The sequence below is a fragment of the Pseudochaenichthys georgianus genome, chromosome 7 (assembly GCF_902827115.2).
Source record: "Pseudochaenichthys georgianus chromosome 7, fPseGeo1.2, whole genome shotgun sequence".
In the NCBI taxonomy this organism is placed as follows: Eukaryota; Metazoa; Chordata; class Actinopteri; order Perciformes; family Channichthyidae; genus Pseudochaenichthys; species Pseudochaenichthys georgianus.
In genome coordinates, this window is record NC_047509.1 from 3,686,206 (window position 1) to 3,705,526 (window position 19,321).

The 19,321-nt window shown below is 40.3% G+C and overlaps 1 protein-coding gene across 2 annotated transcripts; it reads right to left on the minus strand.

Moving 5' to 3' along the window:
* Nucleotides 1-5,427: 5,427 nt before the first annotated feature.
* On the minus strand, nucleotides 5,428-18,493 carry LOC139432846 (polymeric immunoglobulin receptor-like). 2 transcript variants are annotated; one of them, XM_071203702.1, is made up of 7 exons: nucleotides 18,429-18,493; nucleotides 17,329-17,658; nucleotides 8,703-9,038; nucleotides 8,555-8,602; nucleotides 8,174-8,272; nucleotides 7,700-7,737; nucleotides 5,428-7,632 (listed from the first exon to the last, which is right to left on the minus strand). In XM_071203702.1, the coding sequence occupies exons 1-7, from the start codon at nucleotides 18,469-18,471 to the stop codon at nucleotides 7,480-7,482; spliced, it is 1,047 nt and encodes a 348-aa protein (XP_071059803.1). In that variant the 5' UTR covers nucleotides 18,472-18,493; the 3' UTR covers nucleotides 5,428-7,479. The 2 variants fall into 2 exon arrangements, with proteins under 2 accessions (XP_071059803.1, XP_033942461.1); XM_034086570.2 differs by having other exon boundaries at nucleotides 8,162-8,272.
* Nucleotides 18,494-19,321: the final 828 nt, after the last annotated feature.

Sequence of the window (19,321 nt, forward strand, 5' to 3'; positions counted from 1 at the left end):
TACAGATGGCTATATCGCCCCCTTGACGGTGAAACGCCACGCATGAGGTTTGGATTATTTCCCTGTCTCAATCCAAATGGAACTGAAAAAGGCACATTTGTGTGACAAAATTGACATGCTGAAAACCCAACCCCGCAGCGGCGCTGTCTGAGGGGATTTTGTTGAAATACTAACATAAAATACACATTCTCTTGAGATGAAAAAATAAGTCCATCTATTACTACACGACATATTTAAATGAAGCTGAACCTGCTGCTCCTCACAGAGGAAAAAAGGCTGTGTGAATTACTTTACATTCGTGGATCCCCCACTGTCCTGTGTGTGAAAACGGAAGACAGCCCACACACCTATCAATCATCAAACCGTGGGGTCCTATTTCATTATGTGATGAGTTCTATCAACACGTAATGTTGTATCAATGTATATCGAGATGTGTTACCGCAAAATTATTCTCCGTCGGGACTTCCTGCAACAACACCACGCCGCCACCTCGATTCTGATAGGCCAGAATCTATTATCAAAGATGTCCTATTTAAGAAGACGATCACTACGTGACAATCTGCAGCCGCTTGTTCTTGAGTAGAAGTACCAGAGTGTATGCATACTATGCTACAGCAAGAGTACTGCATTAAAAATGTTACTCAAGTGAAAGTAGAAAAGTATTCTCATCAAAATATAGTGGAAATAGCGACAGTAAAGGTAGTCGTTGTGCAGATTGGTCCATTTCAGAATAATATATGATGTGTTTTATAATGATTGATCTGGTAGACCTGCAGCTAGTCTGAAGTACTTTGTAGACTGCAGGGTAGCTGGTGGATTTACTCCAGGTGGAACTAAAGTCTGATTTAACACTTGATTAGATTTCACATCATTCATCCAGATCCGTAAAGTAACTGAAGGTATGAAATACATGTAGCGGAGTAGAAATACACCATGTACCTCTGAACTGTAGAGGTAGAAGAATAAAGTGGCAAAACATTTAAATACTCAAATAAAGTACAAGTATCTCAAAATAGTGCTCAAGTATAGTCCCTGTTGAGTTTATGAACTTAGTTACACCAGTGGCTATACAGATAGAAAGACTAAGCCTTACACAGAGGCATGAAAACACATCTATGAAAAATGCTCAACAATGCTGCCAGAACCACAAACTGACTGCTACAATTAAAATAAATGCCTCTATCCATCTCCATCAGATGTATATAGCACCTTTCAACGCAAGGCAATTGAAAGTGCCTTGCAAAAAATGAAAGACATTAAGCATTAAAAGAAAAGCTAATAAAATAAGCATTAAAAGGACAAATACATGGATAAAAATTACAGTGCAGTTTAAAATATGAATAGTTCAATTTAACATTAAAAAGGAGAAGTTACATGGATAAAAGTTACAGTGCGGTCTAAGATATGACTAGTTCAATTAAAAGCATAATAACTGAACGCTGCTTCTCCATGTTTAGTTCTGACTCTGGGGACAGAAAGCTGACCAGTCCCTGAAGACCTGAGAGATCTGGATGGTTCATAGTTTAGCAGGAGGTCAGTAATGTATTTTGGGCCTAAACCATTCAGTGCTTTATAAACCAGCAGCAGTATTTTGAAATATATTCTTGGACACACAGGAAGCCAGTGTAAAGACTTCAGAGCAGGAGTGATGTGATCCACTTTCTTAGTGTTAGTGAGGACTCGAGCAGCGGCGTTCTGAATCAGCTGCAGCTTTCTAATAGATTTTTTAGTGAGACCTGTAAAGACACCATTGCAGTAGTCGAGTCTACTGAAGATAAAAGCATGGACAAGTTTTTTTTTTTTTTTTCAAATCCTGCTGTGACATTAGTCTTTCAATCCTAGATATATTCTTTAGGTGATAGTAGGCTGATTTAGTAACTGTAAATCACTTACACGTGTGTGTGTGTGTGTGTGTGTGTGTGTGTGTGTGTGTGTGTGTGTGTGTGTGTGTGTGTGTGTTTGTTTGGTTGGTTGGGGGTAGCCAGATGTTCCTCTTTGTGCCTTTAGGCCATAAAACCCCCAATGGTCGCTCTGTGGTCTTGCTCAGATTCTCTGCCCCTCCAAAGGTCACGCCTGTGATTGACCTCGGGTGCAGGATTTTAGGAGCAGAGGAAAGGGGAGATTCCGTCCAAAATGCAAACCTCTCCATGACTTGTCTTTAAAACGTTCTTTAAGTCCTGTATTAAGTCTTCTGTTATGTAGCGGAAAATCCCATTTAAAAATGAAGAGCAAAATAGTTTAGTTTACTTCTCTGTCTGTTCGGATTTGGAAATGTTTATGATTTATTTTTTGTGTGCTCGTGAACGAGAGAAGGAGAAAAAAAAACATCTACCTTTGAACTGCAATTACTTATGTTAAAAATTGCAACATTATACTCCTTAAAAAATTGCTCAATTCGTTTAAACACATTTATTATGTGCACAATAAAACCTCAACAAGTATATTGATCCTGGCTTAACCAGCGACCTTTACTCTATTGTTCATAAGCTCAGTATTTGACAACTATTAGGATTGTAGTAATGTCTGTATAGACCAATTGTACTAGAAATAATTTGAAACAGTTTAATAAAGAATGTTAAACTATATTTAAACTGTAATTGAACTTCAACGTATATCAATTATCTGATTCCAGTGGCCAGTTGGAAACAGACAATCAACAAGGTTTTCATTTTGCAGCAACAGCGCAAAAGTTTCAATTACTGTCTGACTATATTGCATTTAGCTGACGCTTTTATCCAAAGCGACTTACATTAAGTACATTCGACTAGGAAGACACAACCTTGAAGAAAACAGAACCCTATAAGTACATCAGGCCTCACAGAGCCAAGCACCTCAAGTGCTTCTCAACTGGCTATAGATAAGCCAGTCCTCATGTCTGAGTCTGGTTCTGTCTTATCTTCTTTGTTTTGGAATGTGTTCAATACATTACGTTTTTTTTTTATTATTCATTATTACCATATAATACATAGATTTAAGAATAAATGAAACAAACAATACAACATTGAGCTGTTTGAGCTTTTCATCTTTACATTATTGTTTTATTTCTCTCAAGTCATTTAATTTTGGTGAAATAACTGAAGTTTTAGTTCATTTTACCCTGGCTGTGGACTGATTCATTATGAGTTGTTACAACGCATGCACAAGACGGCGGGTAGACAAACAAACACGAAACCATTATACAAACAAACACTGCAGTTAGACAAACAAACATAAAAACTCTCAACAACTCAGCCCGACAAAAACTCTTCCAGCCTATTTTAATCCGAATTAGGGAGACTTTCAGAGGGGCCACTAATTATGAGCCCTCTATCCTCATAATTCTCGTGTATCTGCAAACACAGCCAAATTCAGCAATTCATACAACATTCTCAAACCACACATTGGGCACTTTCTTTAGTTCAAAAGCGTCAATAATCGCGGATAATGCTGTATGCTCCTTTTTTTGCATGCAGCTCTCCCCAGGGGGCGGAGAATCGGCACCTCAGCAGAAATGCTATTTATCCTCTGAAAACTCCTAAATTCGGCGATTTGTTTAAATACAAATCTTGCGACATTGCTCTAATTCAGAAAATCCACTTTGCTGGTGCATCTCTCAAAAGTTTCTCTGAATATTTGTTGTGTGTAATTGCCTGGTGAGTTAATTCCAAGAAGCACACACAGAGGAGATCGATGAAATTCGATATTCCTAGGTTATCATTAGCCCCAAATATTCTCATAGTTTTCACATAAGCCGTGTTTGCTCGTAGACACCTGTCCCAGCAACAAACACGGGGAAATCGGCCAGGACAATATCCCCTTGACACCGATTCCTGAGGTTATAGATTAGCCTCCAGATGTAAATGAGTAGAGAAACCCAAAAAAATGCAGCAGCTCAGTTCTCTCAGGTAATTTTAATACACCGTTGATCTCAAACGCTGGCGAGTCAATCTCAAAATAGAAATGTACTCACCAATGTCTGAAAGATCTGAAGGTGCCTGTCCGTGACGCCAATATGTGAGAGAGATTTTCTTTTCAGCAATGTAGATGGAAGGAATGGAGGCTGGAGTCCGCTTTATATCAAACACCTGAGTTTATTGAGAGCCACGGCCGGGAGCATTGGCAGGGTTCTCACACGACTTCATCATGTGATTCCCCAGCCAACACTGAAGATTACACAGAAACACAGCGCAAATCTACACAGATAATCAAGGAGGAGCCTCTAATTCGCGCGTCTTCTGATCGATAATCACAAGAACCAGGATTCAGAGACAAAGACAGTCTGTTAAAGTCCTCTGGCAGTTAGTCACAGTCCCCCAACAGGAAAGCGGAACCTTTAACCCTTTAACCTTTAACCTCTTAAACCCCTGCTCTAAGTTATAGCAGACCTATGTGAAACACAAAATGCTTTTTGGTACAAACACATAAACAAAAATATTTCCTTCACAATATATATTATAAGATCTTAAAAAGTACAGAAAAGCCAATGTTGATCGGAGACACATTAGAAAAAGGTACAACAATATAGGAAATCTAATAATAAAATAGAAGTGACTCATACTGGTAGCTGATCACACTTCCAACCACAGGAACAAACAAGACAGAGACTAATTTTAAAATACGCAACACCTGATGAGCACACATCTGGGGGAGTATATCTGTAATTATAAAACGGACAAGTCAAATCAAGCAATCTGATTGGTTCTTAGCCGTAATATACTGAGCGTATACCACAGGTAGAATTGTAAGTTACTTTTCACAACAAGTCAGTATCCCTCCGCGTCTGAGAAAAACAGGATAGGCCTACCGTTGGGCTGAATTCAAACTGGAACAAGAAAGCAGCGGAGAAGTAACGGGGCAGAAACCCTCCTTTTTACGCAGCGGTCCAGACATAGACATCAAACGGCAAAACATATTCAGTGTGCAGTTCCTTTGGCATTAGGGCAGGGATATCTAGATACTTACGCCCCTTAGCTGTGATATAATGAGCATATACCACGGCCTGTCGTGAGCTATTGCTTAAATATAAAAAGGGAAATTACGTTATAGAAAATGACAGAAATACAAAGTGTACTCACTAAAAAACCAAGAAGATCAAACCGTGGTAAACTGCAAGCCAACAATACATTCTTTACAACATTTCCCAAAAACTTTGGATAAGATCAAACTTTATGGATACCCAGGAGAATTGTTGCGTCTCAGCTGCAGATCAGAGTCGGAACACCGCCAATATAGAATAAAGTGTAAATATTGACAACAAACAAAAACAATTTAATCCTTTTCCCAGTGGCGGCCGGCCCATAGGGGCGCTAGGGGCGCCGCCCCACCTCTTGCCAGATACAAAATAAAAAATAAAAATAAATATTAAATAAAAAAATATATATTTAAAAAAAATCTATTTAAAAAAAATATATATTTTATATTTAAATTTTTAATGAACAAGGTAAATATCATACAATTAGTATCACAAAAATGTATAATCTACAATACAATCTCGTTTAAAATTGTGTTACGATGTCTAAAGTTACTGATAAGTCACCTGTTTCCTGCCTGGCCTTGCCCATGGCATTAGTTTATCATTACCGGGCGGAGCCCCCGAGCGAAACAGCAGCAACCAGCAGGTTGCAAAAGTCTCAATAGTAAACTTTTCCGCCGAAACATAATTTCAGCCAATCAGCGCCGTCAAATATTTTGGTCACGTGGGCGCTCACGTTGGCGCCCATGCTGCTTACGTGCGTTGACGTGAGGAGTTGTTTTTTAGACTCGTGAGTAACCAAGGTGACGCAGTATTTGGATGAGAATGGTGTGCAGGTGGAGTCGCCGGAACCTCGGTCCGCCCAAGAGCTACTCTCCAATCCTTTTGAAAGGAGAAGTTTGGGAGATAAATTGATACTTAAAGACCTTGGACCGGACCAACCCGATTTTTATATATCACAGCAAGCTCGTGAAAAAGACACAACGTATCAACAAGGCTTCTCACATGGCTAGCTGGATGCAAACAGGTAAATGCTATCTTTTGTTTCACATGCTTGCTCTTCAAACAGCCGGGGACAGATACGATCTGTTCAGAAACTAGACAAAAGTTAAACAAGTACAAACCACAGACTGTCTGCGTCATGGAGAGTACAGTCGCTGGTTTATTTATGTCTGTAGGCCGTTGTTGTGAGTGTTGTGAGGAAATATTTGTATGTATTCATGTTAGTAAACTATCAAGATGCTTAAAAAGGGAAAATGATTTGGGTAAGAAAACTGTGAACTGTTTTTGGGGCCTGTGAACATTTGGTTTTGTGAGGACAAAGGAAGAGGGGGAAGGTGTGGAGTTAACATACAGTCATCTCAGATCCCTGTGATAATGAAGCTGAGCCACTGGGATTGGGGAATTTAAGATGTGAGGTGTTGATAATAATTTGGGCAGCCAATCACTGGTCTGGAAGGGAGGCGCAGATAACTCCTCCTTTGGTCAGCGAGGTATTTAGACCCCCGCTGTGTGCCCTCTCTCTCTCTTCTCGTGCCGCTTGGACTGGGAGGTCGTGGCGGCCTGTGGGCAGGAGCCAGGAGTAGGCCAACTCCTGACATTACACATATGATACGATATGGTTGTGTATGGTAATGTATTTGATTGTATTGCATTGTATATTACCATTAAAGTGGATTATTGTTTAACGGTTAAGTGTATGCTCTGGATTTCCTTCATGTAAGATAACAGCTTGTTTAGGGACGCGGGGAGATTTGGAAATGCGGCCTAGTTATCATTTATATCTCCTAACAGTGTGGATGGTCGGAGCATATATAGCGTTAGCTTAGCCAAGCTCCATTCAGGGAACAAGCATTCTAAAAGGTTTTTCGCCTGCTGTCTGTCTGCAGACTTGTCAAAGCATTAATTCATGGTTTTTACTAACCGGTATCAGTATGTTGTTACGTCGGCATCATTTAGAAACGTGTATTACAATTTAATCACGGTAAAATATGTTCATGTTGTTGTAGCTGTAGCTCCCGAGCCAGCGCGTCTTGTTTGAATGATGCGAGTAAACACAGCTGGCAGCTGCGGTGAAACTCGAGCGACTAGAGCGATGCGATAGGAGCGTTTAGAGCGAAGCGAATATTCGCATCGCGTCCGGTCTGAACGCAGCATTAAAGCGAGCTCCGCGCTGCACTGGAAACGCGCCATTACATCACCAGAAGTCCTAATTTAAGGGGTCATTTCTCCCAAAAAAATTGTTTTACTCACTCTATCAACAGCCCCACCAAAAATATTTTCCACCAGCCGCCACTGCCTTTTCCTTTGGTTGGGCCATTTGTCTTATTTACACTTATCTGATATCCGTTTTTACATTTAGCAAACGTTTTTATAGATAAAAAAAGCAAGAGATGTAAAAAACGTTCCCCCACTAGCATTCTTGTTTGGGTCTGTGACCGGGGAAAAAGCTTGTGATTTATTTCAAAAGGAATGCCGCCTAAAGCTGCTGTTTTATGAGCCCAGAGTTAAATAACCCTAACTGTATTTTAAGAATTAGAAGCAGTGTCAATGTTGTAGTAATCATCGGTTTCATCTGCATTTGGTCGTGTATATCTGGCGTGAGTGTGAACAGAAGAGATTTCCACAGGACGAGATCTGCTCCGGCCGGCCTCGCCGATATCATCGTACTCTCGGTCGGTCTACGGGAGAAGAGGTGAATATCAGCTGGTTTCACAAACACTTATGATCTGGTTTACCAAAACTTACCTCTGTGACGAAATCATGTTGTGTTTCCACAGGAGGTTCTGAAAAACACGGCAGTACGTTTAGATAACGACACGACACTGGAAAAACATCTTGCTCAGTCAAATGGAGACAACACTGATTCATCCCTCATCAACTCTCATGATCCCAGTTTAGTTCTATTTCCTGTTTTATTTAGAATGTGTGTTGTCTGTTTGTGCTTCCTGTCCTTGTGTGTGTTTTCCTCCCTGTTCTGATTGTGTGTCCTTCTCTGCCACCTTCTGAACTCCTGCACTTTGTTGGTTTTCTGTTTAGTCTTTGTCAGATTCGTGTATGTCGTTGTTTGTCGTGTTCAGGAACTTCTGTTGTTATTTGCGAGTATTTTAACTTTGAAGGTTGTGTCTGTTTCAAAGGTTATTTTATATGTGGAGAAAGATCAGACAGTTAAAACTTTTCTGTGAGAAATGTTAAGTTCATGTGTGTTACCTGGTTCCTCACTTTTGGCTTTACAAGTCCTCTTCCTGCAGAATACCAGCACAGACAGTGATGACACGATGACCAGGACGACCAGAGTCAGACGCACATACAGGACCACACCTGTCGTTGTTTGAAGAGTTACATATTTCATCTAACACTTAGAGTACCCATAATCCATTTTGTTTTTTAGGGGGGGGGACAGGTTATCTTTAGGGGAAGACAACAGGTCAACAGTATTTGCCATATACTGTCGAAATAGAGTAAATCTTTTCAACACTGGGAACCTGATTAGGAGGTTCAGCATTTTAAAATCTACTTTTGTAAACTTTTGGACATTCTCATGCTCTTTCATGTTCACAAGTTGTTGAAACGTTATCTAGTAAACACAGTGTGTGGATGTACCTTTAGTTGTTTCAGGGTGCTCTGTAGTTTTAGGAGAAGTTGTCAGAGCTGTGAACAAAAACAAGCAGACAAAGAAGTCCTGATGAGAGAAATGAGATCTGTCTTCAGAGACGTGAACAAACATTTTCATCATCAAGCAGAAACTCACCATCAGTGACGATGAGCCTAAACCTCTGGTATGGATCTTTAGAGTCAGGTCTGCCCAGACCACACCTGTACCATCCTGAGTCAGACTGGGTCAGCTGTTCGATGCTCACATACAGAAAATATCCTGTTGGAATTATTTGAGTATATCTGATCCTGTATCTGCCATTTTCCTGATCTGATTTGCTAGTCGTTTCAACAAGATTGTCTCCTTGTTTGCATTCTTCCTTGCAGAAGTACTTCTTGGGTTTATATTGAGTAATACGGCATCGAACAGCAATATTTCCTCCAGTTCTAGCATCGATTGTTTTTTCGGCAGAAGGACCACCGTCCAGCATTGCTGTTGAAAAAAACAAACAATCAAAAGTTACTATGTGTAGATTACAAATCTTAGTTTCACCATGTGTGTTTTAAAAACTTGATCCAGTCACTGAGGGTTAAGGTGTGACTCTTGATGAAGGCTTTTTAACTTAAAGGTCCCATGTCATGGCCATTTCTACTGATCATAATTTCTCGCTTGAAGCCAGGAAAAGGACTGTGACATTTTGACCTGTGCTGGACTATGGGGATCTGGTCTATATGAATGCACCTGCCAATTGCCTGGTCAAGTTAGATGCTGCGTATCACAGTGCTCTGAGATTTGTGACAAACTGTAAAGCATTAACCCTTCACTGTACCCTGGATGCAAGGGCTGGTTTGCTTTCACTAACTGTACGGAGGCTCAGTCACTGGTACATTTTCATATACAAAGCCATGTTAGGGACACTTCCATCTTATATCTGCTCCCTGATCTCACGGAGAATTGTAAGTGGCTACTGCCTGAGATCGAATGCTGTGGTTTTATTTAATGTGCCAACTGCTAGGACTGTCTTAGGGAAGACAGCTTTTAGATGCGCAGCTCCTCTGTCTTGGAATAGTCTGCAAATTAAATGGAAACTGAACAATCTGGTGCCACTAAATGTTTTTAAAGCTCGGTTGGATGCTACTCAATCGGAAGCTGTTGGTACCTGTTTATGTGGATAATTATGTAAATTGTAAACCCTGTAATGATGCTGTAAGATGACCTTTTTGTTGTTCCGTTTATGTTTTTATGTTTCATGTGGAACCTACTTGAGCAGGTCTCCCTTAAAAAGAGATCAAAGATCTCAATGGGATACACCTGGATAAATAAAGGTTTGAAATGAAATTGTTGAGGTCTACTAGAATGTATTTATATTGTGCAATTTTCCAAACTCAGATTGGTTTCTCATACAGCATCTCTGTATAGTACAGTATGTGTATTCACCATAGACTATATGGTATTCACTCTCTGTCCTACACGCCTTGTTGGAGCTCCTGCCCCCCCTCCCTGTGAGCCCACTGTGCTCTGATTGGTCAGCTCGCTGCTGCGAGGAGCCGACTGACTGGTGCGTTCTGGGGCAGCACAGACAGGTCTTTTCTGTGTTAGAGTTGTACTCGCTACAGGGTGTACTTTGAGGGTTTGTGACTCTGCACACCGTTTGCATGCAGAACACCCTTCATAACACAAGGGGATGGGTGATAACCGGAAAAGCATGACATGGGTGCTTTTAATTCAAGAGATTTAGAAAATCATTATTTGACACTGTGCTCACAATTTGATTTTATATCATTATATTTTGGATTTATATTAGATTTGAATGCTTTAATAAAATTGTTGGCATTGACATGTTTACTATAAATAGTATCTGATTGATAATTCAATATGTGAACTTTAGGATGAAGATTTGTTGCAAATACTGACATTTATTTTTAAAATAATTTCTTTATCCCTTGAAAGGATCATTGTTATATTATTATTTACCTGAGTTACCTTGAGTTCATAAGCTCATAACTTCCCTAAAACATTACTCATCTAAAAACTTCTGCATTAACTGTTCTTGAGAAAAGAGGAGCTGGTCTCTTTGTGCAGAAGTGTTTTAAACGGTGAGGTTTAAGTAGAATGCATGTTTTAGGGAAGTACTGAGCATACAGTAAATGATAGTTGGATTATACTGCATTAGTTGTGTCAGAGTTAATAAACAGATGTTTTAATATATTTCTGCTGTTGTAAAACGAGGCCCCAATTAATTTAACATTCTTTAAGACTTTTCTCCATTTTGGGATTCTTTGTTCACCGTGGAGTCATCTTGAGTTATCGAATTCAAGAGGATCTGAAAATGGTAATTTGGGAGTAAAGTATTCTTTTAAATCCCCGACCGCAGCCACAAACCACCAGTTCAGTTGTTATTTTCTATTGATCTCAATCTATTACTAATTGTCTTAGTTTTCAACAGAACACAGAGCGGCCTTATGATCTACTTCAGGCCTATTCAACTTGCGGCCCACGGGCCGAATCAGGCCCTTCAGAACTTTTTTCTGGCCGCAAGAGGTTGCCTGCAAATCGAAATGGCATATGTGTAATAGCATAAATAAAACATTAGTTTGATCACACTTAATCCGACGATGCGGCGAAAACGCTGGTTTTTCCATTGATTTGAATGATTTTGAATCTGTTATTTTGCCCGCCATGCTCTGCTCATTAAAAAAAAAACGCACTGTGTCCTCACTTGTCATTGGCTCAGTCAAACTCACGTTACACACGAGGTTCGTGGGCCACAGAGAAAGTACTTTAGTTAACAACAGCTTCAAGATGTCTCTCTCCAAGCCCAAGAAACGTAAAGTTGATTCAGAAAATCGCCAATTCCAGAATGAATAGACTGACAAATATGTATTTACTTTGCCAGCCGCAACAAGTAATAAACCGGTGTGTTTATTGTGCAACGAAAGTATATCCGTGATGAATAGGGATGCACGATAATTAGGAATTATGACGTCATCCCGATAAACCCGATACCAGTATTAATAGCCCGATAATATACAATATATTTTTTTGGTAAAAAAAAGGAAAATAATCCTGCGGTGTGGGTGGATTGGGATGAGGGGCGCTGGTTTTTCACTCAGCTCCTCCCGTTTTGCCAGTACTGTGGTAATAGTGGTTTAGGAAGAGGGAAGTTTTTTCACAAATCCAGCGCTCCCTAATACTTCGAACCTGATCAGTCCCCTGAAACATCGCCATTGCTACGATGGTGTGTTAAAAGTGTACGAAGACAATAATACAATACAAAGTGTGTGTGTGTGTGTGTGCGTGCGTTCGTTGGAGCTATGTGCAACTCAAGGCATATGCTTATGCTCGAACCGGAGCTGCCTGGACGCTGCAATCATGTTGCGCACTATCCGTGCTGAGTGTGCTGACTTTTCGTACAATGTCCCACTGTCTGGCTTCCTGCATAAAGTCAAGTGCTCGGCGCAGTTGTGGCGAAATGTCGCTCCTCTGTTTTCATTTAAACAGCTCCTTATATCCGTTAGCGCAGCTAGCTAGCACCAGATGCTAACAACAACAATGCACGTAAGGTCTCTCTCTCGCTCGCTCGGGCCACACATACACACACCCTCCCGGTCCTCCCGATGGCCAGTCGGTGCCTGCCGGCATGGGCGCGGGAAGGGGGGTACTGAGGGCGCTGCAGCACCCCCTAGCGGCAGGCAGGGGGTGCGGAGCTCCCCTGTCTGAATTATTATTTGACGGTTATTGCTGCTCCCGCTGTGCATAATCTGTGTAATATGTAGCCAATAAATTCGACATTGTTGGTAAAATAATATTTTGGGCCTGCCCCGAATGTTTTTTCTGTAGCACCGGACAATTCTACCTCAATAATATAATACATTAACCGTGCTATACGTGAACCTCATCAAGACACTAGAGAGGACGACAGAACTGTAATTTCTCGTGTTCAGTGAATGCAACAGAGGCAAGACATCAGACCAATCAGAGAGTTGCATGGAAATAAAAGTGTGCTTGTGTCATTCAAGCTCGGCTCTGTGTGTGTGCGGAAATAGCGCATTTAGTGTGTGTGAGAGAGAGAGAGAGAGAGCGAGCGAGAGAGAGAGAGCGAGAGAGAGACCGGTGCCAGCAGCAGGGACCGTGTTGTTAGCATCTGGTTAGCTAGCTGCACTAACGGACATACGGAGCTGTTGCTGTTGGTTCCACAACAAGCTGGAGGAGAGCTCTCCTCTCAGACTGAGGGGCTCAGGTGAGCTAAAGGACTCTCTGAGTGTTTAGATAGTTAACTTTAGTCTAAGTTATCTCCGTGGGTCTCAAACGGTTTGGTCACAAATTATTCAAAAGATTATTTCCGCGGCACACATTCATATGATCATTATCGTTATAAAACAAATAACTAAGAGAATAAAGGAAAAACAGTTATGAAATACTATATGGCAGTAAAACAAGAATACAGTTTGAAAGGGGAGTGATTTGTAAAATATCCATAAAGAAAAAGAACATATGCTTACAGTTGTGTTTCATCTGGGTGTTGAGAGAGGTATCCATAGATCTCTTAATGTTGCTCTCAAAGTGCACCAGATTGATGCTTTTAACTTCAATATTTAAAAAAAAATCTTCCCGGGGGAGCATCCCCCCGGACCCCCTTAGAGGAGGTGAGGTCCGCTCCCGACTCGTGAAAAATAGCACTTTACCCCTGCCTATATGCCGTGAGCTGATTATCGAGCCTTCATTGTAACAGTCGCAGGTGTACTGTGTGTTTGCGTGTGGGGAGTGCTTTTGTGCGTGCTCTATAGTGCCCGTAATAGTGTTCACTGGAGTCCAGCACCTCAGCACCCCCACTCAAAATACCTTCCCGTGCCTCTGCCTGCCGGTGAGCGTGGAAGTGTGGTCTGCCACAAGCGGGCGGCAGGAGCGGGGCTGTCAGCATGTAGATCAGGGGTGTCCAACCTTTTTTTTAACCGAGAGCTACTTTTAAAGTTGCCAGTCTGCCGAGATCTGCCAGTCCAAATAGAGAGGCGTAGCCATTACTGACAGCCTACTACCAGGTAAATACACACTTCTACTTGTATAAAACTGACCTTTGTACGATGAATACTTCATAAAATACTGCAGATCCTTTATCTTACCTCTTTCTAATCTACACACATACAAGTATGTAACTTTATTTGCCATTATATAAAAATAGTGTTGCTACAAAAGTATAAATTAGGCTTACTAATAAGACAACTCAGATCTGAAGCTATGAATCTGCTGCCAAAGTGCAATAAAAAAGACAAAATTAATAGAATCAAACCCTTTTTTTGTTGCATTTAGTAGATTATAAAAATAAATGCCCTTTAAAATAGGATGCAAGCAACACTAGTTTCTTAACCTGAATTGATAATAGACTATAATCAATTTAAGTTTGCATTCTTATACCATTTTGTACAATAATTATAATGAATAAGTTCAAACAAACTCAAACTTACAGCTGATTAATAACGGTATCTAACTTGAGTTTTTATTATATCAAAAACCTGTTGAAATGCTTCTGTTCTTTTTACTGTCCCCCAAAAAGCGCGTCGGCAGCCTCCAGGAATGCTTCTTTCACAACTTCGCCGTCTTTGAAAGACTTCATGTGTTTCTCAAGAACGTGACTGACACGATAAGATGCTATGGTAGCAGCCTTGCTCTTGTTGTTGCGCCTGGTGAAAATGGACTGCTGTGCATTTAGCTGTCCTTTCAGGCCCCTCCCCTTTCAGGCCCCTCCCCTTTTGGATTGTAGGGCAGAATTAGGAGGGAATTCCATCTCGTAGCGTTTGTGCACTGTTTTGAAATGCCGCTCCTAAATTACCCTTCTTCGATAAAGCCTCGCTCGCATTGCAGATGAGACAGATGGACTTTGAATTGGAATAGATATAAAAATAATCATCCTTCCACTCGGAGTGAAAATTATATATGTGTTGCTTCTTGTGTGTGTGTAGACTGTCACTCCTGGTGTTGACAATGGTTGACACGGACAACGTTAGCGAACTAGTGCCCACTGCCCACCAGCCACGCCCCGACACATGGGGTCACGCCGGCCAATCACAAAGCTTTGATGCGTTCAAGTGCATTATTCTGGCACAGGAAGATTATGTTATAGGACATTAACGATAAAACTGAATATTGTTGTTCTATTTTTAGACACATCTCGCGATTGACTGGGAATCTCCCCTGGTTGGGCACCCCTGTTGTAGATGGTATTTTAAACTTGATGCGCTCTGAAACTACGGGGCGGCCAAGAAAAAAAAATGCGTTAATCGCGTTAAAATAATTAGTGGCGTAAAAATGTTTGTATTATCGGTCTTGAGAAGCAGGAAAGTATTGGTATCGGTTTCAAAAAACCAATATCGTGCATCCTTAGAAAGAATACAACGTAAAGCGACACTACAACTCAAATCACGGCTCGTTTTCTGCCAGTTTTCCCGTGGGCTCAGAGGAACGGAGAAGGAAAGTACGGGGACTGCTAGCATCATTTGAACGGAGTCAAGTGGCTTTTAGTCGCTTTTGCACAGAACAAGAGAGAGCTACGATAGCATCCCTGCGAGTAGCCTGGACGCTAGCCAGACAGAAGAGGCCCTTTACCGACGCGCAGACCGTTAAAGAGTGCATGCTTGCTGTCATTGATGAAGTGGTTATTGACCAAAAAGTAAAAGACAGCGTCACTTCAGCCATTACAAAAATACCTCTCTCAGACACAACACTTCGCAGAGATGAATACTTGCAAAGGATGTGTCGGGGAAGCTTTTGGAAAACCTTCGAAAAGCAGAGTTTATATCAATCGCTGTGGACGAATCAACTGACTGTGCTGACATGGCCCAGAGTGCATCTGTGAGATTTTTCGATGGAGTTCGCTTTAGGGAAGAACTTCTGGGGCTTATTGCGTTGGAGGGACACACTACAGGTGAGGTTATCTTTCAAAAGATAGTCTCATTTTTTAACGAACGTCAACTGGATTTAAAAAAAGTTTGCCTGTTGGTCACTGATGGCGCTCCAGCTATGATCGGAGCGTCTATCTGCCATAGCCCCACACATGCAGTGTTTACACTGTATTATTCATCAATCTGTGTTGTGTGCAAAGCTCAGTGGTGATTTGAAAAACACCATGGACACTGTCATGAACATTGTGAATTTCATTCGCTCAACATCCAGCCTACAACACCGCCTGTTCCGTCAGCTGCTTGCTGACACGTTTGCTGAACACACGGACTTACTCGTCCATAACGATGTCCGATTACGAACAAGTTTACTTGAATTGCGAACTGCAGGGTCCCGAAAAGTCTATCGCTGATTTGGTTGAAAGACTTTGTGCCTTCAAGACAAAGCTAACGATCTTCAAAACAGACCTAATGACAACACTACTGCTGCACTTCCCAAAACCCTGTGCATTTATGACCACATCACCTGAAGCAAACATAACGCCAGTCATGACAGACTTCATGACAACATTGACTGATAACTTTACTGACAGATTCCAAGGCTTAGCATTCCAATTGAGGTATTGCAGTTTGCCCGTGACCCGTTTTCCATCAAGCCTGATGCAGACTTCTGTGTAAAAGTACAATAGGTAATATCTTGCATTGATGAGAGCCTCTTTCAGATGGAGCTGGTTGATGTGCAGTCTTCCTTTTCTTTAAAACAACAGCTCCTGCAGTCTGAGGGTGTAGTGGACTTTTGGTCTAACCATGTTAGCCAGTATCAGTACCCCACAATGAGGAAGGTGGCCTTGCTTATACTGACAATGTTTGGATGTACTTATACTTGTGAGTCTAGCTTTTCTCATATGAATGCCATCAAAACAAGGGCACGTTGCTCCATGACCAATGAGAAGTTGCATGAGTGTCTCAGGATTGCTCCACTTATGAGCCAAACTATGCTGAAATAGCTAAATCAAGGCAGTGTAATTTCTCTCACCGACTCAAACAGGCTAAACAGGACAGAAGTCTGATGCCTGGTATGCAGATCTGTTTTATGGTCATTCATTTATGGTCATTCAAACAAGCCTACTAACTGTTTTGAAAAATGTTTCCAAGATATGAATGTTATTGTGAGTCTGATGGCTATTGGTTTACTATGTTCTATTTGCATTTAGTATTACATTTTATGGATTTGTGTTGTCTTCAATGCACCTTATGTATGCTTGGAAGTGTTGAGGATATTATACACAGGGCTACTTACTGTTAATGTGATGAATACTGTTTTATTATATTCATCTTGTTTTGTACATTAGTGGACATGGAACTGTTGGGGGAAAAACCTCATGTCTCCTTAGTTTTAAAGATGCAACATTTTGCACTTTTGAGTCAAGCCTTGTAACCGAAGCTTACCTACTTTTTATGGACTGGTTGCTTTCTGTATGATTTCTGTTGATACAATTAAAGTTAAAAAAAGGGATGCACTTGACTAGTTCATTTAATGTATTAGTATCTATTAACACTACTGTAAGCAAGAGTTATTTGTAGTGATTCCTTGACAAAGTATTGTGTGGCCCACAAACCCCCAGTGATTTTCCTATTTGACCCACTTGCTAATGAATCTGATCTACTTCATTCAGATAAGAACACAAACAACAGTGAATATACTCATGCCCCCGGTGTTAAATTATTCATCAATTATATTCTAAACAATAATATTGAAATACACTTGTGTACGTGTTTCGGTTTATCAGTTACTTTCAGAAGACATGTAGGATTTAGATGAGGTAATGGTGAAAAGGTAAAACTATTATTAAGACAAGGAAGAAGATTCAGTTTTTAGTAAAACTCACCATCAACAACGATGATTTCAAAATCCTTGGATAAAGCCTGTGTCGAAGATGTACCCGCACCACAGCTGTAGCGTCCTGAGTCAGACTTGGTCAGCTGGGTGATGGTCACAAAAAAACCTCCATCTTTATGATCAATGCTGTATCTGCCTCTCTGAGCTGAGGCATCAGTTGTTTCAATGAGAATATCTTCTTTATCACAAGGTTCCTTACAGAAGACCTTCCTGATTCTATAAGAAGGAATGAAGCATTCAACTCTGACATCTTCTCCTTCAATTCGTGAATAGACAGAGACTTGGGCACTGACGAGACCGGTGCTTCCATCCTGCAGAGCTGAACAAAAGAGGAACAAAAGATGAGCCATCATTAGTAGTGGGCAGCACTTCCTGTAAGATGTTGCAGTCTGATGACATCACTTCCTGTTTCACATGAACACAGATCCTCAGAGTTAAACCACAGCCTGACTGAAGATCACCTTCAGCACTGCAGGTTAATGTGACCGCTCGGTCCTTTAGACACAAAGACTACATGAAGTCTCCATCTCTTACTTTAAGAGTTACATTAACGCAAATCCTTAAAGTACATCACCTAAAAAGTGTTTTATGTCAACACCACTTTTTTTAATTTATGACATTTTTGGACAAAACACTTCGATAGATAGATATAAACTTTATTTATCCCAAATTGGTATATTGTTTTTGTTCCAGCAGCAGTGTCAAGCCGTACGCGAGTTATACATGTTTAAAAGATACAATAAGATACAAATATAATAAAAAATTAACATTAGCGGCAGAATACAAATCAAAAGATTAATAAATGAATCAAGAAAATTATTTGCAGATTAAATGATTATGAAAACAATCATATTCATTATTTCACAGAAAGTAATGACTAAATGTTACTCATTCAGTGAGCAGATAATAACTGAGTGCAATGATGATGTTCTTGTTTGAGGAAGTGAAGCATGTGTCATTGGTTGCATGGTACTAAAAAGCCTAATTTTGGAATATTTGAATAACTCGTACTGCTGGAGCCTTGCATTAACTTAAGAATAACAGAAAAATTATGAAATTACTGAGATGAAAATAAAGTGAAGTACTCACAGAAGAGGAAGAGGAAGCAGATCAAAGTGTGAGAGACTTCCATGCTTAGACTCTGATGGTGTACCACTGACTGTCTTTCTTTACTGGCCAACCAGGAACTTGTTCCTTCTTTAAATGATGAAGTCCCGCCTCCAAACACAACACAGCTCTACTCTCCTCCCCAGCGCAGAAACACTACGTTCTAAAAATACTCTATTGAATGTACTGAATTGTAAATATCAGCTAAATGTACTTTTAGTATCAGTAAAAGTAATAATTATGCATAATAGCTCATTTCATAGTGTTGTTTTAATATAGAATAAATAATTCTGTTTTGATGTTTAACAAATACGTGTAGGAGCATTTTAATGTTGTAGTGTGTCAAGGTGGAGCCAATTTTATATAAGCAGTACATTCTGCATCATATCATCATGTTTCGTATGTCAAACGTTACAAGTAGCCTAACTGAGTGTCAGATATCTAGTTGAGTAAAAAAGTATAAAATCTAGAAGCATTGCATTTAAATACTCAAGTAAAGAACCAGTTAGTTATGTACAAATAAGGTTAACACGGAAGCTTAATTCAGGCAGATATTGGCAAAATTAGTAAACTTTTAATTTCCATAATTTCACTACAACGCTCACTTACTCATGTATATGTTGAGTCAACAGTAGAAAAACAAATATTACTCAAAACTATATCCGTAGTTTCATCACATTGTTCCCCCGAAAGAAGGAAGAAGTACTCAGGTCTTGTACTTGTAAAAGTAGAAGTAACAGTGGGAATACTCTGTTAGTAAAAGTCCTGTATTCAAAAGGTTACTAATGTAAAAGTAACATGATTAGCATCACTACTTAAAGTACCAAAAATATAATTATTAAATATGTAAATTCACCCATTCCAGAATAATATAG